At 36.0% G+C, this 15,676-nt stretch overlaps 1 protein-coding gene across 2 annotated transcripts in view; it reads right to left on the reverse strand.

Moving 5' to 3' along the window:
* The window catches only part of IL1RAP (interleukin 1 receptor accessory protein), a 77,900-nt gene that overhangs the window by 42,226 nt on the left and 19,998 nt on the right, over positions 1–15,676 (reverse strand). For both annotated transcript variants that reach the window (XM_006871870.1, XM_006871871.1), the window contains exons 3-6: positions 12,818–12,983; positions 11,176–11,247; positions 6,290–6,416; positions 2,213–2,361 (exon numbers count right to left, since the gene is read on the reverse strand). In XM_006871870.1, the coding sequence (XP_006871932.1) occupies positions 2,213–2,361; positions 6,290–6,416; positions 11,176–11,247; positions 12,818–12,983 (514 nt within the window). The remainder of the gene's footprint in view (positions 1–2,212; positions 2,362–6,289; positions 6,417–11,175; positions 11,248–12,817; positions 12,984–15,676) is intronic.

Here is a 15,676-nt window from a genome sequence, read left to right on the forward strand (position 1 = left end):
ATCAATAGAGAAGAAAGATGGAATACTAAGAAATGATCAATTCATCCAAAAGAAAGCAAGAGAGGAAAAAAATAACGAATAGATGAAACAAATAGACAACTATTGGCAACATGTTAGGCTTACATGTAATAATAATATTAATAATTACATTAGTACTAAATAGATTAATCATTTCAATTAAAAGGAATTATCATATTGCACTTAACAAAATCAAGAGCCAATAATACATGAGATATGAATTAAATATGAAGATAATGATAAATAAAAGGATGAAAAAGATATACCATGCAAATACTAATAATCAGAAAACTGGATTAACTTTTTCAGGCACAGAGTATTACTAGAGAAAACCAAAGTCATCTGATAATTATTTCCTAAAAATCAATAAGGAGAAGATACAGCATTCCTAAATGTGTATGTATCTAACAGCACAATTCCAAAACATACCAAGCAAAACTGCCAGAATGAATGGAGAATTAGAAAAACCCATAATTATATGTTTGCAGAACATCTGTTGTATTTTGGGTAGCTGCTTGTCAACTGTCAATACCACAAGCTCTATGCAATGAACTAGGAGACAGAAGTACTAATCACTACAGTAGGCCAATTAACTGGGATGCTCCATGAAACCAAGACCCTAAACCTCCAAACCAAAAAACCAGATCCTGTGTCTATATGAAATCCAGTTGGCAACAGCAACTTGAAAGATTAGATAGGAAATTTAGGGGTCAGTGAATTTCTCTTAATGGGTGGTGAACGATTTAGAAAAGGAAGATGAAAATAGTTAGACAATTTGAAGACTGTAAACAATGTCATTGAACTGTACAAACAGAGATTGTTGACTTGGTATGTTCTGCTGTGGATCTTTTCAACAAAAATTATATTAAAAAAAGTGAAAAGAATTTCATATATACTACAGAAAGGAAGATGGTATTTTTGAACAAAAAGAATTCTTAAAACCCAGTAATAAATCAAACTAGCAACTTTTAAGTAAAATATTCTTATCTCCTTATCTTAGCAGAAATAACTTGATATAGACAAAAAAGGAAAATCTGCAGAAAGTGTGATGTCGTGTGATTGTGATAACAAACTATTAAAGATGACACAATTTAATTAGTATCATGCAAATATTTTACTAACACATAATAAAATAACAATACGTAATTCATGAAATAAGAATAATGAAGTCAATGTAAAATATAACAGTTATGAATTTTTTTTCCTAAACATTCACAAGACTTTGTCAGACACTGATTTTGAATGACCTCACTGTATATGTGATGACATCATCAACATTTTTCACCAAAACACTGAAAAACATTCTTGAAGAGCTTAATTGCTTAGAGGTCTGTGTTAGGTTCCACCCAAAGAGAATTTTAGACACTGTCTTTCAAGATCAGCAGTTCACATTAGACTGTTTTTATTTATTTTAGAAAAATATATTAGTATCAACATAGAAATTAATTTCTTAATTACCCAGAAATGCAATATTTTAGCAAATTGCCTGTTTTAATTTTACCCTGTAAGTTTCTATTTTCTAACTGAGTTAAATCATTTTTATACCATTTATTAATAGTTTAAAATTAATTTTTAACATGAGAATTTAAAATTATACTTTTCTGAGAACATTTTATATCTTGCTTAATCTCTTACATATGATCACATAGTTGTTATTTATGATGCTTTATTAGTAGAAATAATGCTGCTAAGACTACCTGTGGGTACATAATAATTTTACTATTAAATTTTGTTCAGGAAAAATTCCAAAACTATTATGTCATATAGTATGATCATTATTATGACTCTTGAACTCTGCCATCAATGATTTAAAATGGGTCTTTACAATTCACCAATGATATGAGGATCCACTAATTTTATTATATCGTTGGTAGCTGTGAATATTTTTTTTATGATTTATTTTTCTAGATTATCTGGCATAAAATTAAGTCTCACTGTCCCAATCCTATATATTTTTTTAGCCACACTTGGGTACTAAAAGTATCAGAAGCATTAAAATGATCAGAAGCCATATTTTGAGATCTTTACATAGATGGAAACATTCTCTAGATTTTTCACTCAACAATGATTCACTGGTATGTGTCAGATGTTGTTCCAAGTGCTAAAGCTCTCTTTATATTCAGTCTCTTTTTCCCCTTATTCACCACAGTGTCACATTTGGAGTTCAGTCTCGTTTATTGGGGGCATCTGTTACCTTTCTGTTTCACCGTAGCTGTCATATTAACCTCCCCTTTGGCATTTCTAGCATGACAGACATAGCTTCGCTTGAGATCCTCTGGGGTAACTTTCTTGATGGTTAAAATCTGAATTCTGGTTTCATCTTCAATTTGAGTATAACTCATACTAGAAATAAGGGATAGAAAATCAAAGCATTAGTAAGACAGAAAGCCTATGCAAGGTGATTTGGGGCAATAGGTGACCACAGGGTAACCTAGGTGAGAGCTGATGGAATATTGATGAACTGTTGCCTGTGCTCCAGTAGGGACTTCTCGATTCCAATACTTTTCTTTACCCTCAATTATATACAGTGTCTTGATCAAATGCTAGTCTGAAGATCATAATAAGGACCTCTCTTCAAAGCACAGTATCTCCATTCCTCATGAACTTCTGAGGCAGGATGCTGAACCAGTTTAGAGAGCAGTTTCTGGAACCAGATCCACTTCGATTTGGATCTGAGTTCTAGCTATATACCTTGGGTAAATTTCTTTCTATGACTTCTCACTGTACTCTCATGGCTATGAAATCAATTCTGACTCATAGTGACCCTATAGAAGATTTCCGAAGCTGTAAATCCGTGGGAGCAGAAAGCCTCATTCTTTACCTCATGGAGCGGGTGGTGGGTTCGAATTGCCATGCTTGTGGTTAGTAGTCCAGTGCTTATCCCACAGTGCCAGCAGAGCTTTATTTCCATGCCTTAAGTCCCTCCTATTTAAAAAATGGAATGTAGCGATGCCTACATGGCACATTAAGTGTATTGATTTACTAAAGAATTCAGAACATTATGCATATTAATGTGGAATGTATTAGATCAATGCTGGTAATGTTTAATATTTTAAACCAAAGTGATCTGTAGGAATAAATAAATAATACACATTGTTATTATTTGGAGTCCTGGTGTGGCACAGCAGGATAAGCATTTGATTACAAAGTCGGTTTGAACCTCAGGTTCAGCAATTCAAATTAACCAGCTGTTCCTTGGAAACACTATACAGGGTCACTATGAGTAATAAACGACTCTATGGTACTTAACAACAACAATTTATTATTATTATCCTTTACTTTACCCATAGTAATAGCCAATGTATTTCAGAGATTCGCAAAGTTTGGATTCTAAACACAGGTAACAGATTTTTTTTCAAAATTCTGAAATTTCAGTTACCTCCTAGTATACAAAAAGAGAATACTGCTCAGAGCAAGAAAATTTTGTGAAAATAAATATATTAAAATCTCATGAGATCCAAAGAGCAGATACTCTGGGTCCAAGATAAAAACTGAAAAATCCCTTTGAACTACTCTGTTCAATGGGAGAAAAAAACACAACAACAACAACAACAACAACAAAAAAAAAAACAGCAAAATTTTCTCTCTTCTGATAAGGCTTGCTGTTGACCAAAAGAATTTGGGTCAGGGTTGTGATTGGTTCATAACTCCAGAGCACTCCCATAACATAGAGGCTTAACTCCAGAGTACTTCCATACATAGAGGCTTAACTCCAGAGTACTCCCATAACATAGAGGCAGCACAATTGTATTTTGAGATAAGAATGTTGTATATTAATTATCTGCTTTGACATGTTGCTGTTAAGTGCCATCGAGTTGATTCCAACTCATAGCGACCCTGTAAATGGTTTCCAAGTAGTGGTTGGTGAGATTGAACCACTTACCTTAGGGTTCAAACCAAACCTGCAATCCAGTACATTAACCCACAGCACCACACCAGGACTTTGGCATACACTGTTGGTTTTTGTTTCAGTGTAGGCAAAGGGTGAGCTTCGATAGCTGTGAAAAGGAGCAACAGCACCTTCATACTGTGATGAGAATCGGAAGCACAATATTCAGACTTCATAAAATGATCAATGCCTCTCCCTGCTCTGCAGTCATGTCTTTTATCAATTCCTCTGGCAAACACTGCTCCAATTTCAAGTAACTCCCTCTACGTCTCTGAATATTCTCTGCTTCTCTAACTCATTGTGTCTTTGCACATGACAACTCTTGTACCAGGGACCTTCTTTCCATTTTATCTTGTTAATATCTATTCATCCTTCAAATATAGATTTAAGTATTATTATCATCTGAGAGACATTATTCCCTTAAAGTTGATTGGAATCCTATACTAAATCCTCTCACAAAATCTGATACTTCCTAGTCAATACATTTATCACCATGTGTTGGTATGTCTGTTTAATTGTTGTTACTTCTATAATACGAGCTCTACCTAGTTAGGAACAGAGATTTCAGGGTGAGTGAGAAAGGGTTGACAAACAGTAAAATATTTGAGTACTAGCTGAAAGATTGGCAATTTGAACCCAGCCAGAGATGCATCAGAAGGCAGACCAGATGATCTGCTTGGTTGGTTGGTTGGTTTTGTGCCGCGGAGTCGGTTCCGACTCATAGCGACCCTGTACAGGGTTTCCGAGGCTGTAAATCTTTATGGGCGCAGAAAGCCTCATCTTTCTCCCGTGGAATAGCTGGTATTTTCGAACTGTTGACCTTGCGGTTGGCAGCCCGATTCGTAACCAATATGCTACCAGAGCTCCGTGGTGATCTGTTTACAGAGAGTTATAGAGCAGCTCTGTTTCACACACATTATGGGATCTCCCTGAGTAACAACTGACTTGAGAAGCATTAACAACAGCATTTAGGGACTAAGCAAACTGTACAGTACCAAATAAAAATAGGCCTTTTATAATGACTTCATGAGATCTGAGTTTGCTATAGGATCTTGAACTGTACCTTTTGGATCCTAGAATTTCACATCTATGGGTAGTTGATCACTTGCTGGTTTTTATTAATTTTGACAGTGAACTAAACTGTTCTTTGGAAAAGATGTACTTCATTTACTGAGTAATCTTTTCCCTCCAAATTCTCATATTTTCCTCTCTGCCAACCCCCTAGACTGTTAAGGGCAGCAGTTCAAACTCACCAGCCACTCCTCAGAAACTTTATACAGGGTTGCTCTGAGTTGAAACTGACTCGACAGCCCTTAACAACAAAAGCAACAATATTGATTGAACACATTTATACTCTTTAACTTTTATTTTGAAATATATATTTCCTTCTTAGAATAACAATCCTAGCTCAGTTTATTCCTAAATATTCCTAGTTTTTGTTTTTCTTTTAATCTTTGAAAGAGGTTTGTTTTTGATGTTGTTAAATGCTATTGAGTCAGTTTTGAATCATAGTGATCCTGTACGGGGTTTTCCAAAGAATAGCTAGTGGGTTTGACCTGCTGAACTTGTGGTTCAAAGTCCAGCTCTGATCCTACAGCGTTGCACCAGGAGGCCTATCAAAGTTAACAAACTATTAATTTTAAATAGTGGCATACATATTAAATGAATTAAGAAGAGAAGATCGGAAACAAATACACAACCTCAAACAAGTAACAGAATTATCTGAGGCACAAACACATAAACCCTAGCTATAGAACTGACAAAGGGAAGACAGCCTGATTGACAGCTGTTCAGGTATTCACAGCCTTAGAATTGTGACCTTTTCATTCATGTACCACTTGCATTTCATCTACTTCCAAGTGGGAATCATAGTGAATCTTGAAAATCCTGCCCTCTAGATAAACTTTGATAAAGATGTCCAGCCTAAAGCAAAACCCAGACTCATTGTAATTAAGTAGATTCCAACTCACAGAGACCCTAGAGGATAGCGCTACTCCATAGGGTTTCTAAGGCTTGAAATCTTCACAGAAATCTTTTCAAAAACAGATTGCCATACCATTCTCCTGCAGAGTGGCTAGTGGATTCAAACTGCTGAACTTTTGATTAGTGGCCAGAGCACCTTCATCACTGTTCCAGCAAGAGTCCTTGCCCAGCCCAACGATGTTCTAATTCAGTTCTTCAACAGTCGTTAAACTACACCTGGCCCTCAGATTACGAATCCAGTAATCCTGCTTCAGAATTCAGTCACTAAAGGCAGAAAATTTTGCTGACTGTTGTTAATAATAAGCAAAACTCAGAATTTTTGTGTTCATTGACTACTAAGCATCAAAGGATATTACACTGAGGGACAGATATTAGTGACTCCTTTCCAGCCTCTGATACCTTTCATTGACCATTACATCCATATTCGTGTCATCAGGTTTTTTCCCATCAATGGTCCACCAAACCTCGTTTCGAGAATCCTTCAGGAAAGTGAAATCAACTTTACAGGGGATAAGGAGATCCTCTCCTAAAAAACACAAGTGAGAACATGGCCTTCACCAATCAATTTGTAACTTTTACATGGCTACAATTTTTCAACTCTATTTCTAATTAAAAACTAAGAAGTGATATGTATATAAAACCTTATTGTTGTTGTTAAGTGCTGTCGAGTCAATTCTGACCCATAGAGACTCTATATAGGGTTTCCAAGGAGCAGCTGGTGAGCTTGAACCACCCATATAAAACCTAACTTATGAATATTTTGAAAACAGACTACCATAAATTAATAAATCATACGGCAATCCAAATGAAAAAAGCAAATACATCACCAGAAACTACCAGAATGACCACCATTTTAAAAACGTTATTTGTCTAATTGTGGTAAATACTTATGTAACAAATGATTTGCCATTTCAAAATGCTTTTCATGCACATTGAGTGACATTAATTATGCTTGTTGTATTTTCAACCATTATTAAAAACTAAAAAGCAAATTAAACCCATTACTCTCAAGCGGATTCCTACTCATAGTAACGCTATAGGACAGTGTAGAATTGTCCCATAGGGTTTCCAAGGCTGGATATCTTTACAAAAGCAGACTGCCACTTATTTCTCCTACAGAATGGCTAATGACAGCCTTTAAATAAATGGCCAAGAGACTTAATCACACATATTATGCTTATTAATTTTCCCACAGTGGTTACAAGTCAAGCTGCTAACCTCAAGGTCAGTAGTTTGAAACTACCAGATGTTCCGCAGAAGAAAGATGAGGCTTTCTACTCCCATAAAGATTTAAAGACTTGGAAACCCTATGTAAGGTTGCTCTGAGCCAGAAGTGACTCCACAGCACACCACTACCCCCTTACCAGAAGCTTAGTGTCCTCAAAGCAGTGAGACCCCTTTTCTGCTCTCTCCTATCTGTTCCTAAAAACTTCAGTCTTTATACACATACCTATACTATGAAAGGTCGGCAGATCAAGCTCACAAGCTGCTCCTTGGAAACCTTATATAGGGTTGCTATGGGTTGGAACTGACTTGATGGCACTTTACAACAACAACATACTAGATAAGTACATATAAGTACAATCATCTTTCAAGACAATCTATACATAGTCTAGGAGCTTTTAGTAGGTTAAATGTTGGGCTACTAAGCAAAAGGTCTGCTGTTAAAATCCACCAACTACTCTGTGGGAGATAAATGAGGAATTCTGCTTTCTTAAAGATTTACAGTCTCAGAAACCCTAAGGAGCAGTTCTATACTGTGCTCTATAGGGTTCATATGAGTTGAAATGAACTTGAAAGCAGTGGGTTTATATTATTCATTCATTCATTCATTCATATTGGGATGGGGCTGGAGGGTAAATGATCTTGTTTAATCTTAACAAAACACTAGAAAGTATTTTAAAATATCATAGTTGACAGATGAGAAACTGAACATTAAATATTTTTATTGACATTCCTAGGTCAAATTGTTAATGAGTGCCAGACCAGGATTTGACTTAGATTGGCCTTATATCATAGTTTACCCTGGACAATCTGCTTTATTCTTGCTCATTTGACTAAACATTAAGATTGCCCATTTTACCTTTTAAAAGCTATCTGGGTTTAGAAGTTAACTTATACGGCTGAACTGGATTTTGAACTCAAGATTTTCTAAGTGTTCATAGGCTATCATCTCTTTCACTGCATGGTTCTCATGTCCTTTCCCCTCTAATTTTCTACATCAACATGCGACCAAGGAAAAACAAATGGGTCTGGATTTGGGAATGTTTTTGTAACTATAATAGTATGAGTATATGAAACATATTTAGTTGATCAGTATTATGAACTCTTCCTGACAGTAGGAAGAATGTTTGTAATATAGATATCCCTGCATTTGGAAGCTCACTTTATGCTACTTTGCTTTTAAGAAAAAACATATAATTAGTAACTGTTTTCATTAACCTAAAGAAATTAGAAGAGTACTTTTGCTTTTATGAAAAAGACAAAAACTGAAACTAGCATTAAAAGTTTGTTTTGCAGAGAGACGTAAAAGAGGCCTTGCGCACCCCACAGTGAAAGTGGTGTGCCCTGGGAGCCTCACTCAACATCTCTCTTTCATGGCTTTGAACTGAGTCTGTGAACATTATATGTTCATGATATTTTAGGTTTTTGTATGTTATTTGGTATAATTTAGTAAGTCAGTTTTTTTGAGTTTGGGGACACTCAAAAATTTTACCATATACATGAATGGTACTTACTTTTTCACATTGTATCATTTTGGCTTATGGATTAATTTCATAGAAATGCTCTACTTTTGGATAGTGGAGATGGGGATTGGCTAACTCCACTGGCATCAAGTAGATTCTAACTCATACAGACCAAGTTGTTGTTGTTTTAAAGTGCCTTCAAGTCGGTTCTGACTCACAGAGACCCTGTATACGATGTTGCTGTTGTTGAGTGCTGTCGAAGTCAGTTCCAACCCATAGTGACACTGTATAGGATTTCCAAGGAGCATCTGGTGAGCTTGAACTGGTGACCTTTGCAGTTCAATGCATGAACCCAAAGCACCACACCAGGACTTTGTGGCAGATAGGATAGAACAGGATCGAGTTAAACTGCCCATAGGCCATCCAAGGAAACACACTGTCACATCTTTCTTCAGCAGAGAAGCTGGTGAGTTGTGAATAAAGCTAATAATTGAGTCACCTGATTACTAGAAAAGACTTGTCCCAAGTCTGACTCCATTATGATTAGCGTAAGACTGAAGCCTGACATGTCTATAAGATTCCATTGTGTTCTGCTAGATAAGTAACTTTTAGAGTAGAATGCAGAAACTTAAACAATGCAATATACTTTGTAAAGAAATGTTTTCTGGGGTAATATTTGTCCACAAAGTCTTGAAATAACATTGGTACAACATCAGGGATGTAGCAGAGGATTTCTTGCTAGATTGGCTATAGGAAAGCTAGCAGCTTATGAAATTTTTAACTTACTATTTTTTTTTGCCTATGAAACACAGACCTAGTTTTTATATTCATATTTTGCCATTCATTTTCTTTGTTTTTTTTAAAAAAATTTTTATTGTGAATTGAGTGAAGATTTACAGCACAGACCATCAGTCCCACATTCAACAAGTCATACACTTCATTGTATTACAATGATTAAAATGCCGGGTTACCTGTATTTCCCTCTATTCACTTTAACACTTGCATGCTCTCTGTGTCTTCCACTACCTTTCCCTTTTCTTAATGGTGTCCTGGTGTTGCTCTGCAGGATACTCATTGGACTGCTAACTGAAAGGTCTGTAGTTCTAACTTACCAACTGCTCCTCAGAAATACTACGCAACTGATTAAAATACACTAATGATGCTGTTTTGTTTAAAATACAATGTTGTTATTTGTTGTTAAGTGCCAAAGAATCAGCCAACTCAAATACACTTAAATAATAACAACACAGTCTTAATAAAAACAAACATACAAATAAAACTGTCACTGAGTGGAGGATTCTGATTCATAACAATGAGGCTATAAATCACCTCCTTTTACAGAAAGAGATGAACAGAAAGCCTTATCTTTCTCTTGCAGAGCAGTTAAGGGGTTTGAACTTCCAAACTTGAGCTTAGCAGTCTGATGCAATAAAGCTACCAGGGCTCCTTAATTGTCTTAGCTGTTGCTGTTGTTAAATGCTGTCCAGTAAGTTTAGACTCAGAGAGACCTGTACAGGGTTTCCGAGGAGCAGTTAGTGTGTTTGAACTGCCATCCTCATGGTTAACAGTCCAGTGCTGATTCTACAGAGCCACATCAGGATCCCATCCATTGTGCTTGTAACTATATTACACCTGTTTTGTTTATTGGGTAAAAATCCTCTTGTACTCTTTGCTCTGTAGAACACTGTGTGGAGAGTCTCTATACCTTGTGTTTAGTGTTTAGCAATTCTCAAAGTATTTCTTCTCTCAAATATATGCTGCAATTTTACTATACACAGACTCTCTAATTAGGCACTAAAACAGTTTGAACCACTTAGCTTTCAGTTAGCAGCCGAGCTTTATATGTAGTTGGAAGAAGTTTAGTGCATTCTCTGGTTGTTGGTTTTTGTGTATGTATTTTTCATGACAGATTACTATTTACAGACATTTTTTCATTATTATTTCCTGTTGTGACTGTCTTCCACCTATTTTGATCACTGCCTTTATTGTCTTTAGTGTATCTTAAACAAATGCTCTTTTTTACCTCTTAATTAAGATTGGAGATAATTTATTATAAAGTCTTAATATAGAGAACATTTCATTTTTATGGCTTTCAACGTAACTATGGAAGTCAGAATAACAAAGAATGCATGTTTTTGATGTATCTAGAATGAAAACTAAAAGAAGAACCAGGAAAACCATCTGACTGAATTGTGAATCTGGGATGTTAGGGTTATCAGCTGTCACCCATCACAGTTAGAGTTCTAGCTCTAAACTTCACCCCTACCACCTTCCAGTAGAAGCCTTGTGTTGATATTGCAGGTTTAGCAAACCTAAAGCCCTACACAAATGACGTTTGCATCAAGCAGAAGTCACTAATCTGCAGAGGATCATGAGCAGAGGGAGAAGGGAGCAGATGTATAGACAGAATCCCTGAGCTTCCCACAAGATTGAAGCAGCTGATCCCCAGAGCTGCCTTGTTTTCTGATAACATCTCACCTTCAAGTTTTTCTGTACAATACCTTCCATCTTTCTTGTTAAGGAAGTGACACTTTATTCATTGTAATTATGAGTAATCTAACTGAAATTCAGAGCCAACACAAGCACAGTTATAATTACCTGGTTCTTTCTCATAGATAACAATGTCATTGGGTGAACGGATCTGGGGGGGCAATGCATCTCCTGGTGAGCCTGTAATAGAGTGATAGGAACAAAAGAGATGGTGTTAAAATATATACCTTTATTCCTTATAATAAATTTCAAAAATGTCTTCTTTTGTTAAGTCTCACCCAAAACTTCCTTATATATTTGTCAGTTCTTCATAAATGGACTCCTAGTCCATGCATACTCAACTGCACCACTTCATCCATTTAGAACAAATAATGGAACAATTGCATAGACCAGATTTCAGGATAGAATATTTAACCAGTGTTTCCGCTCTACAAAACTCTCATGAAGTAAACTTTTCATGTTGTTGTTAAGTGTCAGTGAGTGTGCTCTAACACATAGAGACCTTGTATAGGGTTTTTGGAGCTGTACATCTTAGAGGAAGCAGAAAGCCTCATCTTTCTCCTGCAGAATGTCTCTAGGCTTAAAATGTGGACCTTGTTGTTCACAGTCCAGTTCTATAATGAGAGCAAGCTTACCTCAGTGTCTTTTTAAAATTAAATTACATAATGCATATAAAGCATCACTAGTGTGGCACTGTAGGGTACATACTGGAATGCTCAAATCAAGGTCAGTGGGTCAAATCTACCAGCCACTCCTCAAAAACCTTATAAAGGGTAGCTATGAGTCTGAACCAACTCATAGGCACTTAACAAGAAATATATAGTGAGTACTCAATAATTTGTTGTATTACAGAATGATCTGCTATCACTTGAATGAAGAAGCCTACATCTGTGTCAGTGTATTTTTATATCTATAAATCAGGGTGACCAAGCATGCCTGCTTCCAACGTTCCAAACGCCAATAAGTTTGTGAGCATGGATGTATGTGTGCAATTAGAACATATTTAGATTATTTGATATAAAACACTGTCATTTAAATTATTAAAGGTATTTACCAAAATGAATACAAGGTTAGATTATTCATTTGACTCCAAAATGAGTAAGTTATGTTAGGTTCTAAATTAACTCTTTTTTTGTTTGTTTTTTTCTGAATAAATCTTCAACTTAGATTACTCTATTCTACCAAAAAGTAAACAGGGAAAAAGAGAATTGACTACAAGTTTTCTTGATTTGAATTGTATGTGCACTATGATTAAGTCTTTTTGTGTTTGTACTGAATATGGTATGAGGCTACTAGAAAAAAGCTCAGGAATCTTCAGTTTAGTGTCACTTCTTCAAGGTGTCTCTAATCGTTGTCTGGAATAGCACTGAGCTCTATCTATATAGTATTTGTAATATGAGCAACTATCTGAAAGTCAGGGTGTGTTTGTCCCATAGGATAGGTAAGGGCACTAGATCCTGATCAAAGTCATCTGCTCAATAATAGCAGATACAATTTGAACACAGAGATACCTCATTGTCTTTTTTTCCTCCCTAAATGGTCTCTACTTCATTCATTCACATTTCCATCTCCATACAGTCAACCACTAATTACTGAATGCTTATTATGTACTTGGAATATCTGAAGGCACTGTACAATGTGCAATGAACAAAAGGATAAGCTTCTTTTCTCTTACAGAGTTTATGAACTTATATGTAATAAATTATTAAGAACGTTTCTTATATGTGCACTTAGTAAAAATCATGCTTACCTACCACCCTTACAGTAAAACTTCTGGTAAGATGGAAGGTTCGTCCATTTTCTGGATATGTAACAACACATGAGTAATTGCCATTAAGTGAAACAGTAGTAAAGGTAAAACTCAAGTTCATGCCTTCTGGCTTTACAAAATTAAAGTCATGTACTTTGGTACAGCCCTAGAAGAAATGAAAGAAAAAATGTTTAGTATTTAAATATATGCACAAAATATATCAACGCTCATCTAATTTTCCATAGAACATGCAAATGTCAATGCTGTGCTTTTTACAAAATTATAGTGATCGAGTATTTGATAGTGTTTATGTCTTCTGGAATGAAATATCATTGCTGACATCTATCACATAGATCTTGGCTGGAGGTAGAGATTATAAAGATGTTTACTTTTGCTTTATTGTCTATGCAGAGGCATTTGAAAATGTGGATCATAACAAGCTATGGATAACATTGTGAAGAATGGGTACTCCGAAACTTTCCACTATGCTCAAGAGGAACCTGAACAAAGAGATAGTCGTTTGAACAGAAAAGGGGATACTGAATGGTTTAAAATCAGGAAAGGTTTAAAATCAGGAAAGAAGCCCAGGTTGTATACTTTCACCATGCTTAATTTATATGCTGAGCAAATAATTTGAGAAGATGGATTATATGAATAAAAATGTGGGATCAATGTGGAGGAAGACTTCTTTAACTACCTGTGATATGCAGATGGTGCAAACTTGCTTTCTGGAAGTGAAGAGGACTTGAAATACTTATTGATGAAGATCAAAACTATACCCTTCAATATGGACTGCATTTCAATACAATCCTCAGAACTGGACCAATAAATAACACATCATGATAGGTGGAGAAACTATTGAAGTTGTAAACAATTTCATTTTACTTGTATCCACATTCAATGCTCATGAATGCAGCAGTCAAGATTTCAAATGACATATTTCATTAGGCAAGTCTGCTCAGAAGGCTTCTTTAAAGTAATAAAAAGAAGAGGTTAACTTTAAGGACTAAGGTGTACCAGACCTAGGCCATGGTATTTTTAATCTCCTCATATACAAGCAAAAGTTGGACAATGAATAAGGAAGACTGGTTAAGAATCAATGCATTTGAATTATGATGTTGAAAAAGAATACTGAATATATGATGGATTGTCAGAAGAACAAAAAATTCTGTTTTAGGGGAAGTACAGCCCTACTATCAACACTCATGGAAGCAGCAGTCAAGAAATTAAACGACGTATTGCCATTAGGCACATCTGCTGCACAAGACCTTTTTAAAATGTTGAAGAGCAAAGACGTCAGCTTGAGGACTAAGGGGTGCCTGACCCAAGCCATGGTATTTTCAATAACCTCATATACATGGAAGTGCTGGACAGTAATTAAGGAAGACCGTAGAAGAATTGATGCTCTTGAGTTGTGGTGTTGGAGAAGAATACTGAAAGTGCCATGGGCTGCCAAAAGAACCAACAGATCTGTGTTGGAAGAAGTGCAGCCAGCGTGCTCATCAGAGGCCAGGATGGCCAAACTTTGTCTCACATACTTTGGACATATTGTCAGGAGGGACCAGTTGCTGGAGGATATCATGTTTGGTAAGGTGGAGAGTCAGAGAAAAAGAGAAAGATCCCCAGCGAGATAGATTGGCAAAATGGCAGCATCGATGGACTCAAGTGTGGCAACAATAGTGTGGTTGGCCCAGGATTGGGCAGTGTTTCATTCTGCTGTACACAGGGTCACTATGAGTTGGTACTGACTTTATGGCACCTAACAACAACAGCACTACTGTTCCTTAAAAGTGACAATTTTGAGGGTCACTATGAGTTGGTACTGATTCGATGGCACCTAAAAACAACAACAACAACCCTACTGTTCCTTAAAAGTGACAATTTCGAGACTTCATCTCTTGCACTCTGAACATGTTGTCAGGAAGGACCAGTCCCTGGAGAGTAACATCATATTTGGTAAAGTGGAGGGTCAGTGAAAAAGAGGAAGACTCCCAACAGTATGGATTGGGACAGTACTAGTAACAATGAGCTCAAATGTAACAGCAATTGTGAAGCTGATGTAGGACCGGGCAATGTTTTGTTCTGTTGTTCATTGCGTCAATATGAGGTGGGACCAACTCATCAGCACCTAACAACAACAACAACATGCAAATAGTGATTAGAACAAATGTCATCTTTGTTGTAGAAAGAAAAGTTAAAACTCCTAATTATAACATGCATTCAGCAGAACAGACTTCTTATCTCAAAATTCAGTATTCAAGCTCTGCAAAGTCCATGTTAATCAAGGTTAAAGATTTAAGATAATGACTAAAGAAACCTGAACAACTGCCATGTACTGATATTTAGGAAAAAACTTTTTTATCTTTGTACATTTCTTCAAGGATGATATTAATTCAGAAATGTCATCATTCTGTCTGATAAGCCAGGCTTCAATTTAGAGGCTCAATTTTGGCATTTTTGATTTCTTTGTTGAATCTCTATATCGGGCATTTCCAAATGTTTTGCTTGTTTGTTGTGGGTTGTTTTTTTTGTTTTGTGTGTGTGTGTGTGTGTGTATTTAATGCCATTTCTATAATTGAATATCATAATTGATAATCTGAAAATAAGGATTTTTATTATTGCTGTTGTTTGGCTTTTTTAAAATGAACTTTAAAGAAAACTGACCAAAAATCCAATGCCAGAGGTTGGGACAAGATTCTTATGATTCAATTGTTGTTGTTGTTATGTGACGTGGAGTCAATTCTGACTCATAGCGACCCTGTACAGGGTTTCCAAGGCTGTAAATCTTTACGGAGCAGAAAGCCTCATCTTTCTCCCACGGAACAGCTGGTAGTTTCAAACTGCTGACTCTGAGGTTAG

The sequence above is a fragment of the Chrysochloris asiatica genome, unplaced genomic scaffold, assembly GCF_000296735.1.
Source record: "Chrysochloris asiatica unplaced genomic scaffold, ChrAsi1.0 scaffold00177, whole genome shotgun sequence".
In the NCBI taxonomy this organism is placed as follows: domain Eukaryota; kingdom Metazoa; phylum Chordata; class Mammalia; order Afrosoricida; family Chrysochloridae; genus Chrysochloris; species Chrysochloris asiatica.